The sequence below is a fragment of the Marmota flaviventris genome, chromosome 18, assembly GCF_047511675.1.
Source record: "Marmota flaviventris isolate mMarFla1 chromosome 18, mMarFla1.hap1, whole genome shotgun sequence".
Lineage (NCBI taxonomy): Eukaryota > Metazoa > Chordata > Mammalia > Rodentia > Sciuridae > Marmota > Marmota flaviventris.
The window spans coordinates 19,306,238-19,328,487 of NC_092515.1; the positions used below are offsets into that span (position 1 = coordinate 19,306,238).

Here is a 22,250-nt window from a genome sequence, read left to right on the forward strand (position 1 = left end):
ATATTGATATTATTAATTTAATTACATATATTAATTATTGCTATAATTTATATGATTAACAGTCAATTGGTATTAATATATAGAATAGGATCAATTTCATTTCCCTACCAGTTTCTAGGTATGCTGAATAATTACTATACTACATTTTAAAATAATATAATTAGCATAAATATTAAAAATATTAATATATTGATAACTATGTAACAAAATATGAATAATTAATGTGCAATTATATATTTAATGTAATTATAATAATATAGTATGATAACATATTAGTGTTAATATGTTATCATCTTTTAAGTTATGAAAATAATTTATGAACTGAGTAGAAAAATCAGAAACTATAAGTAAAAGTAGCCTAATTACCACCCTGAAGTAATGCCTACAAATGTTGGTATATACACCCTTGGCGTCCTGTGTAAAACCATGGGTTCTTTACATGGCAATGACAATAGTGGCTGCTCACACTTACGAAGCCCTTGCTCAGTGCCCAGCCTGTTCTTAGCTCTTTATGTACAGTAGCATCTCCATAATCTAGGTATTTCACAGTCATCCCATCTTCCAGACAAGGATGCTGAAGCAGAGAGGTTAAGACTGCAGCTGATAGATGGGGAGAGCCCAGACTAGAATCCAGGCTGACTCTCCAGAATTTGTTTCCAGTCATTGTACCAACTACCTTTAAAAACTGCCTACACTAGTTCTCCTTCTTCTAGAAATATAAAGCATCTTGAGAGCTGATGCTCATATTCATATATTCCTCTGTAATACTTAAATTACATCATCATGAAAAGTCAGATATTTGAGGGGTGTGTGCGTGTGTTTAAAGTATTGGGTATTAAACCCAGGGCCTCACACATGCTAGGAAAGTATCCAATCACTGAGCTACATCCCCAGCCCTTGAAATATATTTGACAAGAGTTAAAACAAACTTTATCTGACTATAGCTAACATGTCTGAATAGATTGTTTTATCTCAGCTCTCACCTCTTGACTTACTTAGATTATTGTTATTACTGTAACCAAGGGAATAATACGTGCTATATATTCAGTTTGCTGATCTGTGTGTCAAACACCCAGTTATGCCATCTAATCAACAACCTCCAGAATGGACTTTAACCTCACTTTAAAAAGGAAAATTAGAATTCAAATTTGGGTATGATTGACTCTAAATTACACGCTACTGATACTTAATTCTGCACTATTTACCCTCTTGTACCATTTCTGGAAAGAAAACTGAAATATTAATTTAATCATATGATCTGAATCACCATAAACTCTGACTTGAGATTCACCTTGTGTTGAAAGATGTCCATCTCTGACATCAGTGAGAACCCTTTAAGTGACAGGGGCTCAATCAGGGAAGCAGGCTGGGCACCAAGCTCTTTCCTATTGCAGACTATTGGTATACCTATCATCTGGTCCCACACCTGGCTCTCTGACCTGCCACTTGAGTTGGCTTACTCTGACCACCTGCCCAGTTCCTTGAGCTCCAAGAGCTTCTTCCCCTGACCCACTGCCAGCTCTGACCAGCAAGCATGTGCACCTGTCCATACATTCACTCCATCTCTGATCCCAGACCTCTCCTTCCTACCCAAAGGCCCCAAATTGACTGCCTGTTTTGGCCTTGGCCTTGTCTAAACACTACTTCTTTCTTACAAGCCACAGTGGGTCTCTCTTCTCCCCTCTATTTCTCATCCTGCATCATTGACCAATAATCCCCTACTCCATGGAGATCGACACTAGTACGGATCTTTCAATCTCTTGTTTCCAAGATCTTCATACTTGTTCCTACCATTGATTATGGGTCATGGAATTACCTTTCTGACTTTTGTACTGCTTGGGTGCTGTCCAGCCATATAGTCCATCTCCAGGCTCCTCATCCTTTAAAACAGTGTCATACTTGGATAGAGTTTCTGTGGCATAGATATCATCGTCTTCCTCTTCTAGGGCACCCACACCAAAAGCCTTCAGAAAACAAGGGTTCAAACTGAGCAGGTTTTAGGGTATATCTGCATCAAAGGATAAACTAACTGCTTTAAGGATGTGCCTGGGCACACTACATTAGCACTTTAGGATCACCAAGAGAGAAGCAAATGGGAGTGCCAGATTCACAGAGCCTCAAGTCTCTTGGAAAACAATGACCAGAAGTAAATGCCACATCACCAGTGTGAAACTGTCCTCCAGCCCCCATAGCAGCCATGGGTCAGGTTCCAGCATGAGAAGAAGAATGGTGAACACATCAAAGCAATGCAGCAGAACAGAAACAGGGCCACTAAGACAAGAAAGGTAGAAATGTTCACCTCCTAATCACTGTGGCCTGGGTCAGTGCTAGTGACCAGGGTCAGGGCTAGTGACCAGGGTCTGAAGACCATTGCTATTCTAATATCAACCATACAAACTCTTAATCTTTGTGAGAGACAACCTCCGAAAAGTCCATTTTTGTTAAAAGAATTGGCAGAAAATGCACAAAAAGTAAAGGTAATACTGAAATGATGAAGCAACCATTTCCTAAGTGCATTTTAAGAAAGAAACTATAAATCAATTTAAGAAGATGGGCAATCAGTAAAAGTTCTCAAACTTTCCAAAATTATAAAACAAGTCTCCAAATAAAATTATCTCTGGGTTCCTGATTTAAGGCATGTGGCACTAAGAAAGAGTGTTAAGAGCTTATAAAATTTAGATATAAGCCAAATGCAGTTAGACTATTGCTAAACTATAGCAGTAAGACTAGTATTCTGCTTGGCCTCACCAGGGTGGGCAAGCTGTCTTCACCTCTAGCAACATACAAGAACATTATTATAGCCAGGAAGGTGTGCATTGCAAATCTTCATGGAAAACATACCCACTTCAAAGTCTTCAGATGTTGAGGCAGATGCAACATGGAAAATAACTCATTTGTCAGTGTTTACACCTTTAAAAATCACAAACACTTTTACCTGGCCAGAAATTCCCAATTTTCTTCCTTTATTCAGTCCAACATCTCCAAGAACATTGCTGGTCCCCTCAGATCCTCCACTGAAAAGATTAAAATGTTCTCCTGAAGTTCCAAAAAGTGCTTGGTGGGGATCCAGGCCCTTGTAAGCCAGTCCGTGTACATTATCTTTAGGTGTAAAATCCACAGGTGTGATGTCTTTGGGTGCAAAGGTCACATTATCAGGCAAGTAGTCATCATCTTCTTCCTATATCCATGTTTAAAGTGGAAATAATGTGAGTCACTGCATGCCACAAAATAAACCCATGAAATACTATATTAAAATGCAGTGATTAACTCCAAACAGAACAATTGCCAAACTCTCATTTATGCTGATACAAATGACTAAATCATGTCCCTGAGCAGATGACAGTAAGGCAAACAACTCCATTTTAAAAATCTGATCACAGAAGGCCAGGGATATAGCTCAGTTGGTAGAGTGCTTGCTTTGCATAAGGATCTTGGTTTATAGCATCACACACACACAAAAAAAGAATCTGAACATGGGGCTGAAGCTGGGGTTCAGTGGCAGTGCACTTGCCTAGCAAGTGTGAGGCACTGGGTTTGATCCTCATTCCTACCTAAAAAATAATAAATAAACAAACAAAATAAAGACACACTGTCCATCTGCAACTACAAAAAAAAAATTTTTTAAAAAGAATCTGAACAGACATGGGACATCTATGGTGCTGGTGTGTTGCTGAAAACATTACCTGACATAATCAGGACAATTTTAGAGTATGGGTATTTCATGGTAATGGGATGTGACTTATTTATAAAGTTGTTTCTTGCCCCTAAAATTTCACAGTCATAAAGTAACAGGTTCTACTAAACCATACCTCAGAACCTTCAGAGCTTCCAGGGGGTAATGCACAGCCATAGATTTTTACTCCAGGATCTGTAAGAGATTTCAAAGGCATTAGTCATGAGCAACTTAAAAAAACCCAACTTACTAACACTCTTCCCAGGTACTTGGCTGAACTTTAGGATCAGAGTAGATCACAAGGGGACTATGATCTACACCTGCAGCCAATAGGTACCCTGACAGTAATGCATGTGTTTAGTGAATAACCACTCTGCACCAGCACCAGGGAGAACCAAAGAAAATGGCTGCAACCCTTGGAGAGTTCACTTAATCTAGCTGGGGGTACTGAGGACAGGGGAAAAATTAGAAAATAATGATAAACTGTGACACAGGAAACAGGAACTTCCACACGCTGCTGGTGGGAATGTGGACTACTACCATCCTTCAGGAAGCTATTGTGCATTACACATAAAAAGGCTAAATTTTACATGAATATCATGCTGGGCACAGCAGCATGCACCTATAATCTCAGTTACTTAGGAGGCTGAGGCAGGAGGATTGCCTCCTGCCAACCTGGGCAGCCAATCTTGAAATAAAATTAAAAGGGTTGGGGATGGGCTGGGTGTGGTAGTGCACGCCTGTAATCCCAGTAGCTCCAGAAGCTGAGACAAGAGAATCACAAGTTCAAAGTCAGCCTCAGCAACAGTGAGGCACTAAGGAACTCAGTGAGTCCCTGTCTCTAAGTAAAATAGGGCTGGGGATGTGGCTCAGTGGTTGAGTGCCCCTGAGTTCAATCCCCGGTACACCCCCCACACCCAAAAAAAAAAAAAAGAGCCGGGGATGTAGCTCAATGGTAGAGCACTTATCTCATATGCATGAGACACTGAGTTTGATCCCCAGGACTTCAAAAATAAATAAAATAAAATGAAGAATGAAAAGCAGGCAGGCATGGTGGCACATGCCTGTAATCCCAGGGACTCGGGAGGCTGAGGCAGGACGATCACTAATTCAAAGTCAGCCTCAGCAACTCAGTGAGGCCCTAAGCAACTTAGCAAAATGCTTTCTCAAATAAAAGATAAAAAGGGCTGGGGATGTAGCTCAGTGGCTTAATGGTTAAGCACCACTGTGTAAAATCCCTAGTTTCAAAAACATGTATACCACGCAGCCTCATAATTTTTTTTTTTTTCCACAACATAAAGCCATTAAAAAGCATGCTACAGAATTAAGGACAACCAATACACATACCTGGTTTTTGTCTGCGTGGCCTTCTCTTTACACGAGGACCAATTCCTTGTCCTTCCTTCCAACCCATTTTTCTTAGCAATTCAAAACCAACAGATAATCTAGGATAGCAATCATGGAAAATTAACTTCTTTTTACATTTGCAACAGTAAAAAATAAGCAACATCTGAATTCTGGCCCAGCTCCCTGTTTTATCTATGCTCCCCCCTGGTTCCCATCAGAATAACACAGCCCTGTTGCTCCAGCTACAGCTGCCTAGGTTTGGGGGGCAAGCCTCAAATGGGGAAGTCAATCAGATGTTCTCTCTCCCAGGTCCTGGGATGGGCACACAGGAACTCTACATAGTCTTTGTCAAGCAAATGGCCTAGGAAACCATAAATGTCTGTGGCTGCCCTATCAGGCCACGTGCCCAGAAGCAGAACAAGGTGTACCGAAAGAGGGGGTAGATGATGCAGACTGGGGAGAGCCCATAAGGCCTATGGGGGAGGTGGGGAAAGGAAAGCTACATCCCAGCTCTTTTTTTTTTTCTTCCTTGAGACAGGGTCTCCCTAAATTGCCTAGGCGGCCTTCAAACTTGCATTCTTGGGCTGGGGTGGCAGAGTGCTTGCCTAGTACGTGTGAGGCACTGGGTTCGATTCTCAGCACTGCATGTAAATAAATAAATAAAATAAAGGACCATTAACAACTAATAAAAATATTAAAAAAAAAAAAACTTGAACTTACAATCTTCCTGCCTCAGTTTCCCATGAAGCTGGGATTATGCACGTGCACCACCACACCTACTTAAAACCTATTTTCACTTAGACATCTAGTCTAAGAAGATTTCTCTTGTTTGTAACTAAACTATACCTAATTAAGATAATCACACATATGCAAAGCACTGATGCCAAGAGCAGAACAGTCAGAATTAAATTCTCCTCACTTTGCTGGCGTTATGAGGTCATCAAGAAGAGTGGCTCCAGGAATAGGGGCTGTAGCTGCTGCCAACTGTCTGGCCTTCTCTCGTATTCTATCTTTGGTTTTGGAAGCAAAATCATCTGTGGTAACAATTGCTTTAGGTGCTATCCCAAATTCACTAAGATCCTTAAAAAAAAAAAAAAAAAAGGAAAGAAAGAAACAGAATTACATTATTTGGAAAATGGTTAAATATGATATATCACATAGCTTTACTTCTTCTTAAAACTACCAAGTTTAGCTCAAGAACAGCAGAGTAGCAGACTTCACACTGACTTTGAATCTCATCCTCACATGATGAAAGGCTAGTAGCCAAGGACAGAGCTCAAAAATGGCTGCTCAGTGGGGCCACAGACACCACCGAGCTGGAAAGACAGGAAGTAGGGGCCAAGGTTTGTTTCAACAATATTTCAAAGGTCGCCAGGCACGGTAGCACACACCTGTAATCCCAGCAACTTGGGAGGCTGAGACGGAGGATTGTGAGTTCAAAGCCAGCCTCAGTAAAAAGGGAGGCACTAGGGCTGGGGATGTGGCTCAAGCGGTAGTGCGCTCGCCTGGCATGCGTGCGGCCCAGGTTCGATCCTCAGCACCACATACAAACAAAGATGTTGTGTCCGCCGAAAACTAAAAAATAAATATTAAAATTCTCTCTCTCTCTCTTTAAAAAAAAAGGGGGGGAGGCACTAAGCACTCAGTGAGATCCTGTCTCTAAATAAAATACAAAAAATGGGGATGTGGTTCAGCAGTCAAGTGCCCCTGAGTTCAATCCTTGGTACCAAAAAAAAAAAGAGGTCGTACCTTTTAAAAAAAAAATTATATATATAAATTTATATTTATATGTAATTATATATTATTTATATATAATTTTATGTATTTTATGTAATATATAAATATATATATATATATATATATATATATATATATTTCAAAGGTCAATGTGAAGGAGCAAACTTAGCGTCACAGCCAGCAAGCACTTTAAGTGCCTATGTGCCAGGCCTTGAGTCCTTTTGCATTTTCTGGAGCAGATGCCGTGGCTGCCTATCCAACATCCATTGCCCCTTTCCTCTTTCCTTGTTAGAGCTCTGAGGTTGTCCAGGCCACCAAGCACTTTAGGAGTGGTGTGCCCAGTGTGGGGGAGGGCATAGTTAATGAATAGGGGTTCCTATCTTATCTAAGGCAGTCATTTTGGTCCTGTTTTCCTTACCAGGGACAGCTTTAGGAATGGGCATGTAAAACAACTGAACTAAGCCGATAAAGCCTTAAACAAAGAGGAAATCAGACATTGAACTTTCTGGAGAGAGGGATGGTATGACAACCAACCACACACATCCCATCTCTGAACCAGCACTAAAAAGTTTTGCGCACCCACCTCTTCATCCATAAAATCTTCAGGACCAAGAACAGATTTGTCTGCTCTATTCTGTCGTGAAGATATGAAAGTAGAGGGTGTCCATCCTGGGGGAAAAAAAAGAGTTTAGACTTTTATGATCCTACATAATATTTTGGTTTATAGCTACATAATTAAGTAACATATAGAAACTTGAAACTCACAATAACTATAAACTTTCAGTTACTGCCCATCACACTGCTTATATAGACATAATTACTCAAACAAACCCAAATAAAGTTTTTATTAATCCTTAGAGCCCCTGTTGTCAAATCTTAGTGAATACAGTGAGGTCTCCCTTTAAGAATTAGAAACAAAAGAAATAAAATTCTGCTAGGCATGGTGGCCCACACCTGTAATCCCAGCATCAGCAACTTAGCAAGACCCTGTCTCAAAATAAAAACTTAAAAGAACTGAGGTCCATCCCTAGCACTACACACACACAAAAAAAACTGAGGATGTGGTTCAGTGGTAGAGCACCCCTGGGTTCAAATTCCAGTACCACAAAAAAAGAAAAGAAACAATATGGGGTTGGGGGTGTAGTTCAGTAGTAGAGTACCTGTTCAGTATGAGCAAGGCCCTAGGTTTTATCCATAGTACTCAAAAGAAAAACAAAAACAAAATAACAACAAAAAAACACACATACATTATTTTAAACAATATGTAATGTTTTATACTATATAATGTGAAATTTTCAATTGATTTTTTTTCTCTAGGGTGAGAGCAAGTAGTAACCAATCATGCTGAGGTCCCTAGTGTTAGCAGAGCCACTGGTGATTCCCCAGATAGTTCTAAAGCAAGGCTGACTCCTTAACCTCCCTGACCCTATGGCCTCATCTATTAAACACCTATGACACCTGTCCTCCTTAGTCACTGAGAGAGGTGAGACAATCAATGATTAACTCAGTGAATCCTGGTGAGGGTACTTTGTACATGGCAGACACAGTATGAAACAAAGTCATTATTATGATTTAATCATCTGGTTAGAATGTATCCATTTTTCTCCAAAGTGGAAAAAAACTCTTTTCAAGGAACACAGGAGGGAGAGGGGTAGGTAAAAGGGGAGATCCTAAATTGAAATCGAATTCCATACTTGTATGAGTTTGTCATGATTAACCCAATTACTATGTATAACTATAAAGTTATAATAAAAAATTAAAAAAACAACATAAATCTTTCATCTTCAGGTTGCAGTCAACAGACAACATGCAAGTCAACAAGCATTTGAAGAATACAAAAGACTACAGTGTATACACCAAAATATTTAAAGAAGAACTTTTCTTTAAAAGGCAGGAGAGGGAAATCAGGATACTTCAGTCATTTGCTTTAGCAATGGAATAGCTGTGAGTGGAAAGATCATACCTTCTTTTGAGCCAACAGTGTTGAAATACCCGGCAGAGAACCCTCCACTAAAGGCTCCATGGAATCGTTTATACCTTCCTTTTTCATCTCTGACAGTCTGATCCTGAAGAGGAATTGGCTTCTTTGGTCTTTCACCTGAAGGGAAAAAAAAAAAATGTGTTTTGAATGAAAAGAAGAAAATGGTGAGTTAGAATTCAGGGAAAATGTCATAAAATGTCATTTCTTTCTTTCTTTTTTTTTTTTTTTTCAAGTACCAGGGATTGAACTCAGGGGCAGTAGACCATTGAGCACCATCCCCAGCCCTATTTTGAATTTTATTTAGAGACAAGGTCTCACTGAGTTGCTTAGTGCCCTGCTTTTGCTGAGGCTGGCTTTGAACTGGTGATCCTCCTGCCTCAGCTCCAGAGCCTCTGGGGAAAATGTCATTTCTTTCTATTTTTATATATATATATATTAGTTGTAGATGATCACAATATCTTTATTTTTATTTATTTATTTTTATGTGGTACTGAGGATCGAACCCAGGGCCTCGTGCATGCAAGGCAAGCGCTCTACCACTGAGCTACAACCCCAGCCCTTTTTATTTTTTTTTAATTAATTTTTTAGTTGTAATTGGACACAATACCTTTATTTTATTTATTTTTACATGGTGTTGAGAATCAAACCTGGGGCCTTGCACCTGCTAGGCAATTGCTCTACCTCTAAGCCACAACCTCAGCCCAAAATGTCATTTCTTAAACAACAATCTTTAATTCTTGAAACTTCAAATATAACTATTTAAATTAAGCTGCTCTTTCTAGAATTTACTAGCTTATAGGGTCCAAAAAAATATATTTTATCAAGTTTATTTTAGAAATATTGTATCAAAAATGCCCTGCTTTTCCTATTAAATTTCATTACAAAAAAAATTATGGGCTGAGGATATAGCTCAATTGGTAGAGTGCTTGCCTCACATGCACAAGGCCCTGGGTTCAATCCCCAACACCAAAAAAAATTATTAGGGAGGGTTCAAACAGCTGGAAGAGAAACCTCCTGGCAATGAAGAAGGCAATATGCTGCAGTGACACATTATTTGTTGAGGTTGGCCTTGAAATTTTGATTCTCATACTTCAGTTGTTTCCTCCTGCTGAGTAGCTGGGATCAGGTGTGCACCATCATGGCTGGCTCTGTTTTCCCCAAGTCTTAGGGTTCCCTTAATTTCTGTGAATCTCTTTATTCCAGAGTTACTATTCTTTAAACTCATTCCTTTCTCAACTTTGTCAAAAAGAGCTGGGTTGTTACCTCACTCAAGCAAAAGACATTTAATACACTTTAGCCTAGGCTAAAAATTCCTTAGATTTATGGTTTCAAGTATATGTCAAAAATTCCTGCCTAATTTTATTGACTCTAATTAAAATTGCAGAATTCTGAATTTATTTAAACAGAACAGAAAATAGGTTCAGTGGTTAATTAAGGGAAAGGGATTGAGAGTCACAGCACTGTGCACTTTAAAGCCAACTCCACCTTTACTGGTGCTAAACTTCAGTTAATTTAGCCTCTCTGTGCCTCAATCTCCTCATCTATAAAAGAGAAATGACATTAATAGCAATAGCTCTTTCATAGAATGTGCAAATTAAATAATGCTTGCCTATAAAGTTCTCAGCAAGAAGAGTAGCACATACATGCCAGGCATGGTGGTGTACACCTGTAATCCAGCAGCTCAGGAGGCTGAGGCAGGACCATTGCAGGTTCAAAACCAGCCTTAGCAATAGTGAGCCTGTAAGCAACTTAGTGAGACCCTGTCTCAAAATAAAACATAAAAAGGGCTGGGGATGTAGTTCAGTAGTTAAACACCCTTGAGTTCAATCCCTAGTACCAAAAAAAAAAAAAAAAAAAAAAAAAGTAGCATACAATAAATACTTTAAAATTACTAGTTGCTATTGCTATTATTATCATTATTACATACAATGTATAAGATGTGTTGAGGAGCACATGGACCGCTGTTAACTATAATACTTAAGTCAGCTCCTACTTTAGTTCCCACATTTTTCTTTTTCTTTTTTCTTTTTCTGAGATGTGGTCTTACTATGTTACCCAGACCGGTTTGAACTCATGGGCTCTCGTGTGCTTCTGCCTCAGCCTAAGTACTGGAGACTACAGGTATGTGCTACCAAGCCCAGCTGCTCCTATTTTTGGAACAAATAGTAGAAGACAAAAAATAAAGGAGCTTCCAGCTTCATAGTCTTAAAATCTTATCTGTGGCTTATGAAAGTCCAGGTCATTCCTGGAGTATAACCTTACAGCACGGCAAACAGGAGCTCAGGTTTGAAAATCAGGAGATCTGAGTTCAAATCCCCCTATCCCACTATTTGTTAGTATTATGGTCTTGAGCAAATTACTTAATCTCTCTAAACCTCAGCCTCCAAGACTATAAAATGAAGGTAACAATGGATCCCATCTTTGTAAAATGATAATAAGGATTAAGTATATAGACAGATGAGCATAGTGTCTAACCATAGTGATGCTCAGTTAATATCAGCTACAATGTCTTCTCTTTTTTTTTTTAACTCTAAAGAACCACATTACAGCTTGGGCCCCCTAATCCAAGATGCTCAATCATTTCTTAGAAATGCAGTATACACTTCATTACCACATGTGCAACTGGCATGATTGTTGGCTAAGTTGGAACTTCTCAACATCAGCACTACTGACAGTTTGTGCTAAATGATAATTATTGTGGGGAGATATCCTGGGCACTTTAGGATGTTTAGCAGCATCCTTGGACTACAACACCAGATGCCAGTAGCAGCTCCCCCTACCCCAACCCCAATAACTGTAACAACCAAAACATGCCTACAGACATTGCTAATTTTTTTGCTGCTGTTGTATGATACCAGGGATTGAACCCAGGGATGCTTAATCACTGAGTCACATCCCCAGCTACTTTTGTTTGTTTTTTGATTTGGGGGTTTTTGGGGGGAGCAGGTACTGGGGATTTAATTCTGGGGCACTCGACCACTGAGCCACATCCCCAGCCCTATTTTGTATTTTATTTAGAGACAGGGTCTCACTGAGTTGCTTAGCACCTTGCCTTTGCTGAGGCTGGCTTTGAACTTGTGATCCTCCTGCCTCAGCTTCCAGAGCTGCTGGGATTACAGGCATGAGCCACCTGGCTCTAGAGGTTTTTGTATTTTACCTTGAAACAGGGTCTCACTAAGTTCCTAAAGCCTCACTAAATTGCTGAAGTTGGCTTTGAATTCACAATCCTCCTGCCTCGGCCTCCCAAGCTGCTGGGATCACAGGCTTGCGCTACTGCACCCAGCTCAGACGTTGCTAATTGATCCCAGCTAAGAATACTTGGGCTAAGGTAAGGGCGGGTCCTTCCAGGCCTAGGTACTATTCTTGCTGTGCTCTCCTGTTCTTGATCTGGAAGGGAAGATACAATCTGCAGACAACTAAGTGGGACCTGTAGCAACAAATGATGAGGGTCAACCAGTGTGGCCAACTAGGTGCCATAGGACTCCTGAGAAGGCGCCACTTCTAGAAACAGAGATGGGAAAACTCCAGAAGGGAGGTGGCATTTTAGCTACGCCCTGTCATATTACTGCTAATAATAACAATGAATTCCTTCCATATCAGATATGAGAAATCATTTCATTTATTATACAATGATAAGGATACTGATTAAGTTACTGCCCTGGAGTCCACACTTAATAAGCACAAAGCTGAACCATATTTTAACTCTGTCTCCAGGCCAGGGATACCACCCACACCATCCCTTACTTATTCCTGGACAGAAGTTTACTGGAGGCCTTTCATTAAGCATCTTGGTTCTAGACCATGGAGTAGAAAACTAAACACAGAGACTAACATAAGAGACCTGCATGTTTCTGTGTTTCTGACAACATGAAGGGCCATATCAGCCACCCTTAGGAATGAAAAGAATTTTTTTTTTTCAGAACTGGGGATTGAATCCAGGGTCTCTTACACATGCTACATAAACACTCTACCACTGAGCTACATGCTGAGCCCTTTTTAAATTTTATTTTGAGACAGGATCTCACTAAGTACCCAGATTGACCTGGAACTTGTGATCCTCTGGCCTCAGTCTCCAGAATAGCTGGAATAACAGGTGTGAACCACCATGCTTGACATAAGCAGAATTTTGAAAGCTGCAGATAAAGATATGATTCCCAACAGAAGCATTGACACCCATCAGCGAAGAGGTATAACAAGGCAATGTTGAGCTGTGGGTGCAGCTTGTTAGATATCTTGAGAAAGCAGTCCAATTGGACTAGAGAAGGGGGAAGAAGTATAAGACAGAACCAGAAAGGCAGACAGTGTGGAGGATCTTGAATATGATGCTGTAGAGTGTATGGTATGTGCTGTGGGTGATGGAAGTCACAGGTAGTTTTAAGGATAAGAGTCACAGCATCAAGGAGGAAAACAGAATGTGTTTGGAGATATAGGAGGTACAGAATGAGTTGGAGATGAGAATTAATTCTGGAACCAAGTGAAAATATCTTGGGAAAGAATAGGTAAGTACTAGTGCCCATTTCCTTTCATGTTGGTCACCATCACTAAGTTCCCTGGCTAACTCTTAACAAAAGTCAGGACCAGTGACTTTAATTAAGGTGTGGAGTCCCTCCTCTATCAATGTTTGTCTAACCTGTCACTAAAACCTCAAAGGCAGAGTAAAAGTGATTGTTATAGTGTTATATATTGTAAAATATAGTCAGAGTGCATTTAAACTTCAAAGTGTTTGGAAAACAATGAATGGGATGTAGCTCAGTGGAATGTGTGCTTAGCATACAGGAGGCCCTTGATTCAATCCCCAGCATGAAAAAAAGAAAAAAGAAAGGAAGCAGGAAAACAATGATCAATCCTCAAAAAAATTTAATACTAAGAAATTAAAGGATGTTTCTAGACCAGACCAAAAAAATCTACAAATTACATATCCTTTCCTTCCACTTCGAATGCATGATTAGTAAGCTTCATTTCAAATTTTTTGTCCATCATCAAAACAAGAATTAGAGCCAGGCACAGTAGGTAACACTCATATAATCCCGGCTACTTGGGAGGCTGAGGCAGAAGGATCCCAAGTTTGAGGCTGGCAACATAGTGAGATAGAATAAAAGGGATGGGGCTTGATGTGGTGATGAATGCCTATCATCCCAGATACTTGAGAGGTTAAAGGCTAGTCTGGGCAACAGAGAGAGAACCTGTCTCAAAATAAAAAATAAAAAGGGCTGTGGATGTAGCTCAGTAGCAGAGACCCTGGATCTAATACTGAAAGAGGAGAAAGAGAAGAAATAGAAAAATAAAGGTCAAATAGTTGATGATGTAACAAGATGTCACTTGACAAGGAAATAGCCGTGAGACCAGAAATACAGAAATGACGGGAACAGATGCTTAACATGGCTGTAGTAACTTCACACATGCATGCTTAGCCCTTGTCATCTTCTTGCATAGCTAAGTTCTAACCAGTCTTTACAGGACCCCTATTCTGCCTCCTGAGGCTTTCTGGTTGTTTTGTACAGGATATTTCTCATCTATATCACATTTTTTAGAACTTGCAAAAATTTATGATTTTATTCTTTGTGGGAGACCAACCTTACATGTGACTGAGTCACATTCCCCGGCTGGGTGCTGAGGTGCTCAGTCGCAGGAATGTGGCAGAGCTTTCCCCACCCTTCTTGGGTTCGAGGGTCGGTGTCTCGTGCTTGGGTGTGTCTTGCTACAGCCCCATGGGTGAAGCTATGCTCACCTGTTCCTTTGTAATATAATCCCTTGCCCTGTTTAGGGTAGAATCTTCCATGGAAGTGCCTTGTGTGTGTCCCCTTCTCTTACTGTGCCTTTGGGTGTGGCCTACCCAGGAGTCAGTCAACCTGCTGACAGTGGACATCATGAAGATAGACTCAGCCCCCAGAAACCTGACCCCTTGCCTCATTTGAATAGCTTCTCCTCAATAAAAAGGGTCAGTGTGTGCTCTCGCTCTCTCTCTTTCTGCGGACCCTTAAGTCAGAGGAGCCGTCACAGCGACCCCAAAGAAAAAGGTATTTGTGTCTCTTGTGTGGTTATTTTGCGCAGCCCAGTTAGCCCAGTTTAACTGGAGTGACCCCTGAGCCTTTTAGTCACGAGAACAGAAACCCAGCAATTCTTTACTAGATTTGACACTCTCCAATAAAGAATAGTCTCCAATGAAGAATAGTCAAGAATGATGGAATACCAGTGATAGCCCTGTTCTACCCACTGGCTGGTCTATTTGGAGAAGAGCTCTGAAAATAGTGGTGAGACTGAATTTATCACAGAACTGGAGATATTGAGTGTGGAACAGAGATGTCTTAAAGGAAACAGAAAGGCTGTCTTCAAACATTAAGAAGCAATTAAAAAACTAGCCTTTCTCTGCCTTCTATAAGCTGAGGGCAAACTGGGCATGGTGGCACACACTGTAATCACAGTGGCTAGGGAGGCTGAGGCAGGAGGATCTCAAGTTCAAAACCAGCCTTAGCAACTTAGCAAGGCCCTAAGCAACTCAGTGAAACTCTGTCTCTTCATGAGATATAAAAAAGGACTGGGGCTGGGTGCAGTGGTGCACACCTGTAATCCCAGCAGCTCCAGAGGCTGAGACAGGAGAATTGTGAGTTCAAAACCAGCCTCAGGGCTGGGGATGTGGCTCAAGTGGTAGCGCGCTCGCCTGGCATGCGTGTGGCCCGGGTTGGATCCTCAGCACGACATACAAACAAAGATGTTGTGTCCGCCGAAAACTAAAAAATAAATATTAAAATTCTCTCTTTCTCTCTCTCTCTTAAAAAAAAAAAAAAAAACAGCCTCAACAACAGCAAGGTGCTAAGAGAGACCCTGTCTCTCTCTCTCTCTCTCTTTTTTTTTTTTTGGTGTGTGTGGGGGGGAATACCAGAGATTGAGCTCAGAGGCACTCAGCCACTGAGTCACATCCCAGCCTTATTTTGAATTTTATTTAGAGACAGGGTCTCACTGAGTGGCTCAGTGCCCCCCTGTTGCTGAGGATGGTTTTGAACTCCTGATCCTCCCGCCTCAGCCTCCCCAGCCAAGCAGAGCAGCTGGAATTATAGGTGTGCCCCCACAGGCCTAGGTCTGGCTCTGGCTCTATTTCTAATATTATTCCACCTTTGACTCAGAGAACAATCTGGTTGAGAGTGAGAAAGAGTGAAGCAGGGAAATAGCATTTAAAAGGTCTGGAGACAATGCCTCTGTACCGTTAATCCCAGTAACTGGGGTTGGCTGAGGCAGGAGGATAACCAAGTTTGAAGCCAGCCTCAACAACTTAGTGAAGCCCTGAGCAACTGAGTGAGACCCTCAAAAAAACAAAAAATAAAAAAGGGTGGGGATGTAATTCAGTGGTAAAATGCCCCTGGGTTCAATCCCCTGTATCAAAACACGCACACAGATCCCTCCCTGTTTAAAACCCTCCAATGGCTCTCTTAAATTTAATATAAATTCCCAACTCCTTACCATACCAAGATGCAGCCCCTGCCTGCACCTCTGACATCACCTTCTGCCGGTTTCTCCCTGGTGCTGTCTGTTCCACCCACACCAGCCTGCCTGTCCCTCCATCGACTAAACTGGCTGCCCCAACAGGGCCTTTGCATTTGCTGTTCCATCTGCCTGAAATGCTCCCCCTCCCCACGCCCCCAGATCTTCCCAGGGCTGGTTTTTTCCTTGGTTTCAAGTCTGAGCGCAAACGTCCCCTTCTTAGAAGAGGCTGCCTGCCGACCCCACCCCCCGCTCTCACACGAGCTGTTTCATCAGATTTGTATCCCTCATCCCTCTGGGTCGGTGTTCCCCCCAGAACGTGAGCACCCCGAGAGCGCAGCGCACGCCTCCCCAATCGCTGCGTCCCCAGTGCCCACAGCGAGTGAGCAAAGGCCCAGCACCAAGCTGCATTTTGGGGTCCCGAATCCTGGATCCCCAGCCTATTTTCTAGGTTCTGCTAATTCGGTCCGCACCTTCTTCCAGAGGCTCCAGGCCCGTCCCATAGCTGACCAGGTCCTCCTCGCTGTCACTGTCCAGCGCCGCCATCCTGCTCTCTTCCGGGCCCCGCCCCCTCGCTACGGGGGCCGAGGCGGGCCAAAAGCCTTTCGCTTTTCCTCCTCCGCGAATTGGAGTGATGCTCTCGGCTAAACTAATAGGAAAAAGCCCACGCTGCCGCTCACTGCTTAGGCCCATCCAATGCAAAGCGGACCCAGGCAGGAATTGCCTGCCATCCTAAATCTGCGACATGCCGATCAGGAGGAGACGCCCAGAAGAAGATGGAAGCCACTCAAGTGTCCAACCACAGGGCGGGTTCTCGGTAATGTGACACCCCATACCTGTCCCCACCCCCAACTCCGGTCAGTCACCCCAGTTACCCTTCCCTGCCAGCAATCAGTGCCCTACTCAGTCCTACCCCAGCCAACATCCGGGAAAGTTCCTGTGCTTCCAGATGTGTCGCTCACCCCTCTATGATTTCACTTGCTGCTGGAGTTGGGAGGAGATACAAGATTCAGAAGTCTGTATGGTGGGGCTGGCTTGGTGGCCTTCCCCTGTAACCCCAGAGGCTGAGGAGGCTGAAGCAGGAGGATCTCGAGTCCTAAGCTAGCCTCAGCAATTTAGTGAGGCCCTGTCTCAAAAAAAATAAAAATAAAAAAGAGTAGGGATGTGGCTCATTTAAGCACCCTGGATTCAATCCCCAGTACCAAAAACAAATGGAGGTGGATGGGAACAAACACACACACACACACACACACACACACATTCTGAATTTATCACTGTTTGTTTTTAATGGACAGCATGCCTTTATTTTATTTGTTTCATTTTTATGTGGTGCAAAGGATCGAACCCACTGCCTCACACATGCTAGGCAAGTGCTCTGCCACTGAGCTACAGCCTCAGCCCCTTATCACTGTATTTATATTTGCAGAAGTGGAGTACCCCTCCAGATCTCTAGAAGGATTCATACATCCTGGGAATCTAAGTACCCATGTAGGCAGCTGGGGACAACACTTGCTGAAAGAGAAAAATGAAGAAGAAGAAAAAAAAGATAATGAAAGAAAAAGAGCAAAAGAGAAGAGTAAGGGCTAGGGATGTAGCCCAGTGATAGAGCATGTACTAGCATGCTTGAAACCCTGGGCTCAATCGCCAACACCAGCAAATTAAGAAAAAGAAAAAAGAGAGAAAGAAAGGAGTATGGAGAAGGAAAAAGAAGGAAACAGGAATAAGAAAGAAAGAAAACTAGTGGCGAAGGCCTGTAATCCCAGCGGCTCAGGAGGCTGAGGCCAGAGGAAGAAAAGTTCAAAGCCAAGGGGAATGGGAATAGGAGAGACAGTAGGATGAATCGGACATAACTTTCCTATGTTCACATATGAATATGCCACCAGTGAAACTCCGCATCATGTACAACTACAAGAATAAGATCCTAATTAGAATAAGTTATATTCAACATATGTAATAGTTTGTCAAAACACACTCTAGGGCTAGGGTTGTGGCTCAGCGGTAGAGCACTTCATAGCACATGCGGGATGCTGGGTTTGATCCTCAGCACCACATAAAAATAAATAAATAAAAGTATTTTTGTCTAACTGCAACCTAAATATATATATATATTTTCTTTAATATATATATTGAAGAAAACCACATTCTACTGTCATGTATATCTAAAAAGAACAAATAAAATTAAAAAAAAAAAAAGTTCAGGCCTGGAGTTGTGGCTCAGAGGTACAGCGCTTGCCTGGCATGTATGAGGCACTGGCACCACATAAAAATAAAACAAAGGTATTGTGTCCACCTACAACTAAAAAAATAAATGTTAAAAAAAAATCAAAGTTTTAAAAAAGAAAAGTTCAAAGCTAGCTTCAGCAACTCAGGCCCTAAGCAGCTTCATGAGACCTTGTCTCAAAATAAAAAATAAAGGGGCTGGGATGTGGCTCAAGCGGTAGCGCGCTCGCCTGGCATGCGTGCGGCCCGGGTTCGATCCTCAGCACCACATACAAACAAAGATGTTGTGTCCGCCAAATACTAAAAAATAAATATTAAAAAATTCTCTCTCTCTCACTCTCTCTTTAAAAAAAAAAAATAAATAAAATAAAAAAAAAAATAAAAAATAAAAAGGGTTAGGGATGTGACTCAATGGTTAAACCCCATGAGTTCAATCCCTGGTACCCACCCCCCCGAAAAAGAAAGAAGTAAACATCTGTCAAATGGGGTGCTATTATCCCAACCCAAACTCCCTTTCACAGAAGAAAGAAATGAAGCTCAGCTAGCTAGTGAGGGGTGAGGCTGATGTAAAAACCTGACCCAGAAGGCAGAATTTCAGCATGAGGGTTATAGGGTGCTTGACTCAGAATCACTGGGATGTTGTTAAAATGTCCCCTTCCTATTCATCTTCCAGAACAACTTTTCAGGCAGTGTGACTGTTCTCTGAGCACTCCTGGCACACTCACAGACCAAGGCCTTTCAACTCACTTGTGTCCTCTGCTAGGAAAGCTCTTCCCCTACATATCACATGACTCACTGCCTCACCTCCTTCAGGTCTCTGTTCAAAGGTTATTTTCTCAGTGAAACTCTCTCTGACCCTATTGAAAAAGCAATCCCTATTTTCTGCAGTCCCTTTCCCCTTACTCTGTATTTCCCCACAGCATTTGTCACCTTCTAACATAATAAGTAATTTCATTGACTTTGTTATTGTATTTATTGTCTGTCTCTTTTGGAATGAACATAAGCTCCATGAGGGCATAGATTTGGGCAGGGTTTTTTTTTTTTTTTTTCCTTGCTGTATCCTCAAATACTTAGAACATTGCTTAGCATGTAGTGAGTGATCAGTAAATACATTTTTATTCTTTTCATTTATGTATTTATTTTTGGAACCAGGAATTGAACCCAGGGGTGCTCAACCACTGAACCACATCCCTAGCCTGCAATGGTACATGCCTGCACTCCCAGCAACTCAGGAGGCAGAGGCAGGAGGATCACATGTTTGAGGGCAGTCTAGGCAATTTAGTAAGAATCTGTCTCAATATTAAAAGGGGGGATTACTGCAGACTCAGTGGTAAAGTGCCTCTGGGTTCAATCTCCAATACAAGAAGGAAGAAAGGAAGGAAGGAAAGCAAGCCAGGCTTGGTGGTACATGCCTGGAATCACAACTACTAGGGAGACTGGGGCAGGAGGGAAACCCATATATCCAGATTAAACCATGAAAGTCCATGGTTTTATTTCTAAATTATTCAAACTGAATTTTTCGTGCTGTATAGCTTACAAAGAGGCATGAAACACCCAATTAATTTATAATAGAGAATTTTACATAGATTCCTGACAATCATGAGCATCCAGGAAAACACTAATAATCAACCCTTCTGACCCCTCATCACTGAGGTTCAGGGGACAAGAGCCCTTCCAAGTCCTTGAAGCTTCATCCTGTGCCGCAGTCTGGCTGGGCACAATTCAGGAGCCACTTGTCAAAAGAAACGAACTTTATTTTTAGAACACACACACCACACCACACAGCTCCTCAGGAAAAACCCTCAGAGCCCAACTGCCACCACCGGCTTCTCTCAAGCCTCTCAACCTCCCCCCCCCCTCCTCCTGCTCTTGAGGCCCATTGGCTGGGTCGTGTGGGCGGAGCCAAAAAAAGTCCCCCAATGAGCAGCTCTGTAGTCTGAAAGGGCGGGAAACAGCCCAATGAGCATCACCGCAGAGGAGCCAATCAGCTAGAAGTTGCTGGGCCGCTGTGAGCCAATCATCAGCTGGCAGCTGGAAGTTTGCTGGGGCCCCTTCGGCTGTGGCTCTCAACAATCCTGGGAGTCTGCAGAAAAGCAACTAGATGCTTCCTCCTGGATGCTGGTTACTTACAACCCAATATTCCAGATTCTTAGAAGAGGAAAACTAGAAATATCATATTTATTTATGCAAAGCAGTAACAACCTAAGTACCACATACCCTTCTGCTATGGTTTGAATATGGTCTGTCCCCTCCCAAACTTGTGTTGGAATCTAATCTCCCTTGGGAAGCAGTCAGAGGTTGGAAACTTAATCTGACTGTGGTATTTAGAGGCATGGCTTTCATAGGTGATTAGGATTAGATAAGGTCATGGGGTGGAGCCTTTATAGTTGAATACTGGTAGCTTTATAGGAAGAGATAGAGAGACCAGAGGACACATGTGCAGGGTCTCTTTCTTGCCAACAAGAAGGTCATCACCAGATATGGTCCCTCAACCTTGGACCAGAACTGCTAATCAAAATAAACCTCTCTTACCCAGTTTATGTAGTGAGTTGTTATCAACAAAAAGGGAAATAGTGTTGCTTCATTTCTTATTCAGACAAGCAAGAAGATTCAAAATCAGGACCTTATCAGGGAAACTGCAGATAAGAAGATGAGCTAGGTGGGACTGCAAATTGGTGCAACCACTCTGGAAAGCAGTATGGAAAACTTGGAATGGAACTACCATTTGACCCAGTTATCCCACTCTTCAGTATATACCCAGAGGACTTAAAATCAGCATACTATAGTGACATGGCCATATAAACGTTCATAGCAGCTCAATAGCTAAAGTATAAAACCAACCTAAGTGCCCTTCAATAGGTAAATGGATAAAGAAAATTTATTTCTTTATTGTGCACATACACAATGGAATATTACTCAGCCATTTAAAAAGAATGAAATTATGGTATTTGCCAGTAAATGGATGGAACTGGAGAAATAATTGAAATAAGCCAATCCCCAAAAAACGAAGCACAAATGTCCTCCCTGATATGTGAATGCTGACTCAAAAAAGTGGGGGGTGGGAGTGGTAGTAGTAGAGGTTCACCAGATTGGACAGGGGGAAATGGGGCAAAGAAAGTGTGGATGGGAATGGGAAAGACAGTAGAATGAACTGGACATAACTTTCCCATGTTCATATATGAATACACAACCAGTGTAATTCCATATCATGTACAACCACAAGAATGGGAAGTTATATTCCATGTATGTATGATAATATGATATGTCAAAATACATTCTACAGTCATGTACATCTAAAAAGAGCAATTTAAAAAAAAGATGAGCTAAGGAGAAATAATCAAGCTTCTTTAAACTAATTTTTTTTTTTTTAAAGAAAAAAGGCCAGGCTTAGTGGCACACACCTGTAATGTCAGATCTTAAGGGCTCAGGAGGATGAGACAAGATAATCACAAATTCAAGGCCAGCCTCAGCAACTTAGTGAATGAAAAATAAAAAAGAGGGGATGAAGCTCAATGGTAGAGCATCCCAGGGTTCAATCTCTAGTACAAAAAGAAAAAGAAAGGCGGGAAGGAGGGAGGAAAGGGGAAAGAAAAAGAGAAAAGGAAGAAAAGAAAAGGAAAAAAAACCCTACAGGGTTGGGGATAAGGCTCAGTTGATAGGCTGCTTTCTCTCATGCATAAAGCCCTGGGTTTAATCCCCAGCTCCACCAAAAAACAAAAAGAAAGAAAGAAGAAAAGAAAAGCTGCAAGGGAGCTAATATTTTTGAACCCTGGAAAAAGGAAAGCTGATGGATTTAATTCATGGAAAAAAGGATCT

The 22,250-nt window shown here is 41.7% G+C and overlaps 1 protein-coding gene and 1 non-coding gene across 4 annotated transcripts in view; both read right to left on the bottom strand.

Moving 5' to 3' along the window:
- The window catches only part of Gpatch1 (G-patch domain containing 1), a 44,694-nt gene extending 27,917 nt beyond the window's left edge, over window positions 1-16,777 (bottom strand). For all 3 annotated transcript variants that reach the window (XM_027941505.2, XM_071604455.1, XM_027941506.2), the window contains exons 1-8: window positions 16,688-16,777; window positions 8,721-8,855; window positions 7,341-7,426; window positions 5,940-6,100; window positions 5,021-5,118; window positions 3,810-3,868; window positions 2,936-3,178; window positions 1,817-1,964 (exon numbers count right to left, since the gene is read on the bottom strand). In XM_027941505.2, coding sequence (XP_027797306.1) covers window positions 1,817-1,964; window positions 2,936-3,178; window positions 3,810-3,868; window positions 5,021-5,118; window positions 5,940-6,100; window positions 7,341-7,426; window positions 8,721-8,855; window positions 16,688-16,760 — 1,003 coding nt within the window. In that variant the 5' untranslated portion in view covers window positions 16,761-16,777. The remainder of the gene's footprint in view (window positions 1-1,816; window positions 1,965-2,935; window positions 3,179-3,809; window positions 3,869-5,020; window positions 5,119-5,939; window positions 6,101-7,340; window positions 7,427-8,720; window positions 8,856-16,687) is intronic.
- On the bottom strand, window positions 9,221-9,293 carry Trnaa-ugc (transfer RNA alanine (anticodon UGC)). The gene has a single exon. It is a non-coding gene; the product is annotated as a tRNA-Ala (tRNA).
- Window positions 16,778-22,250: the final 5,473 nt, after the last annotated feature.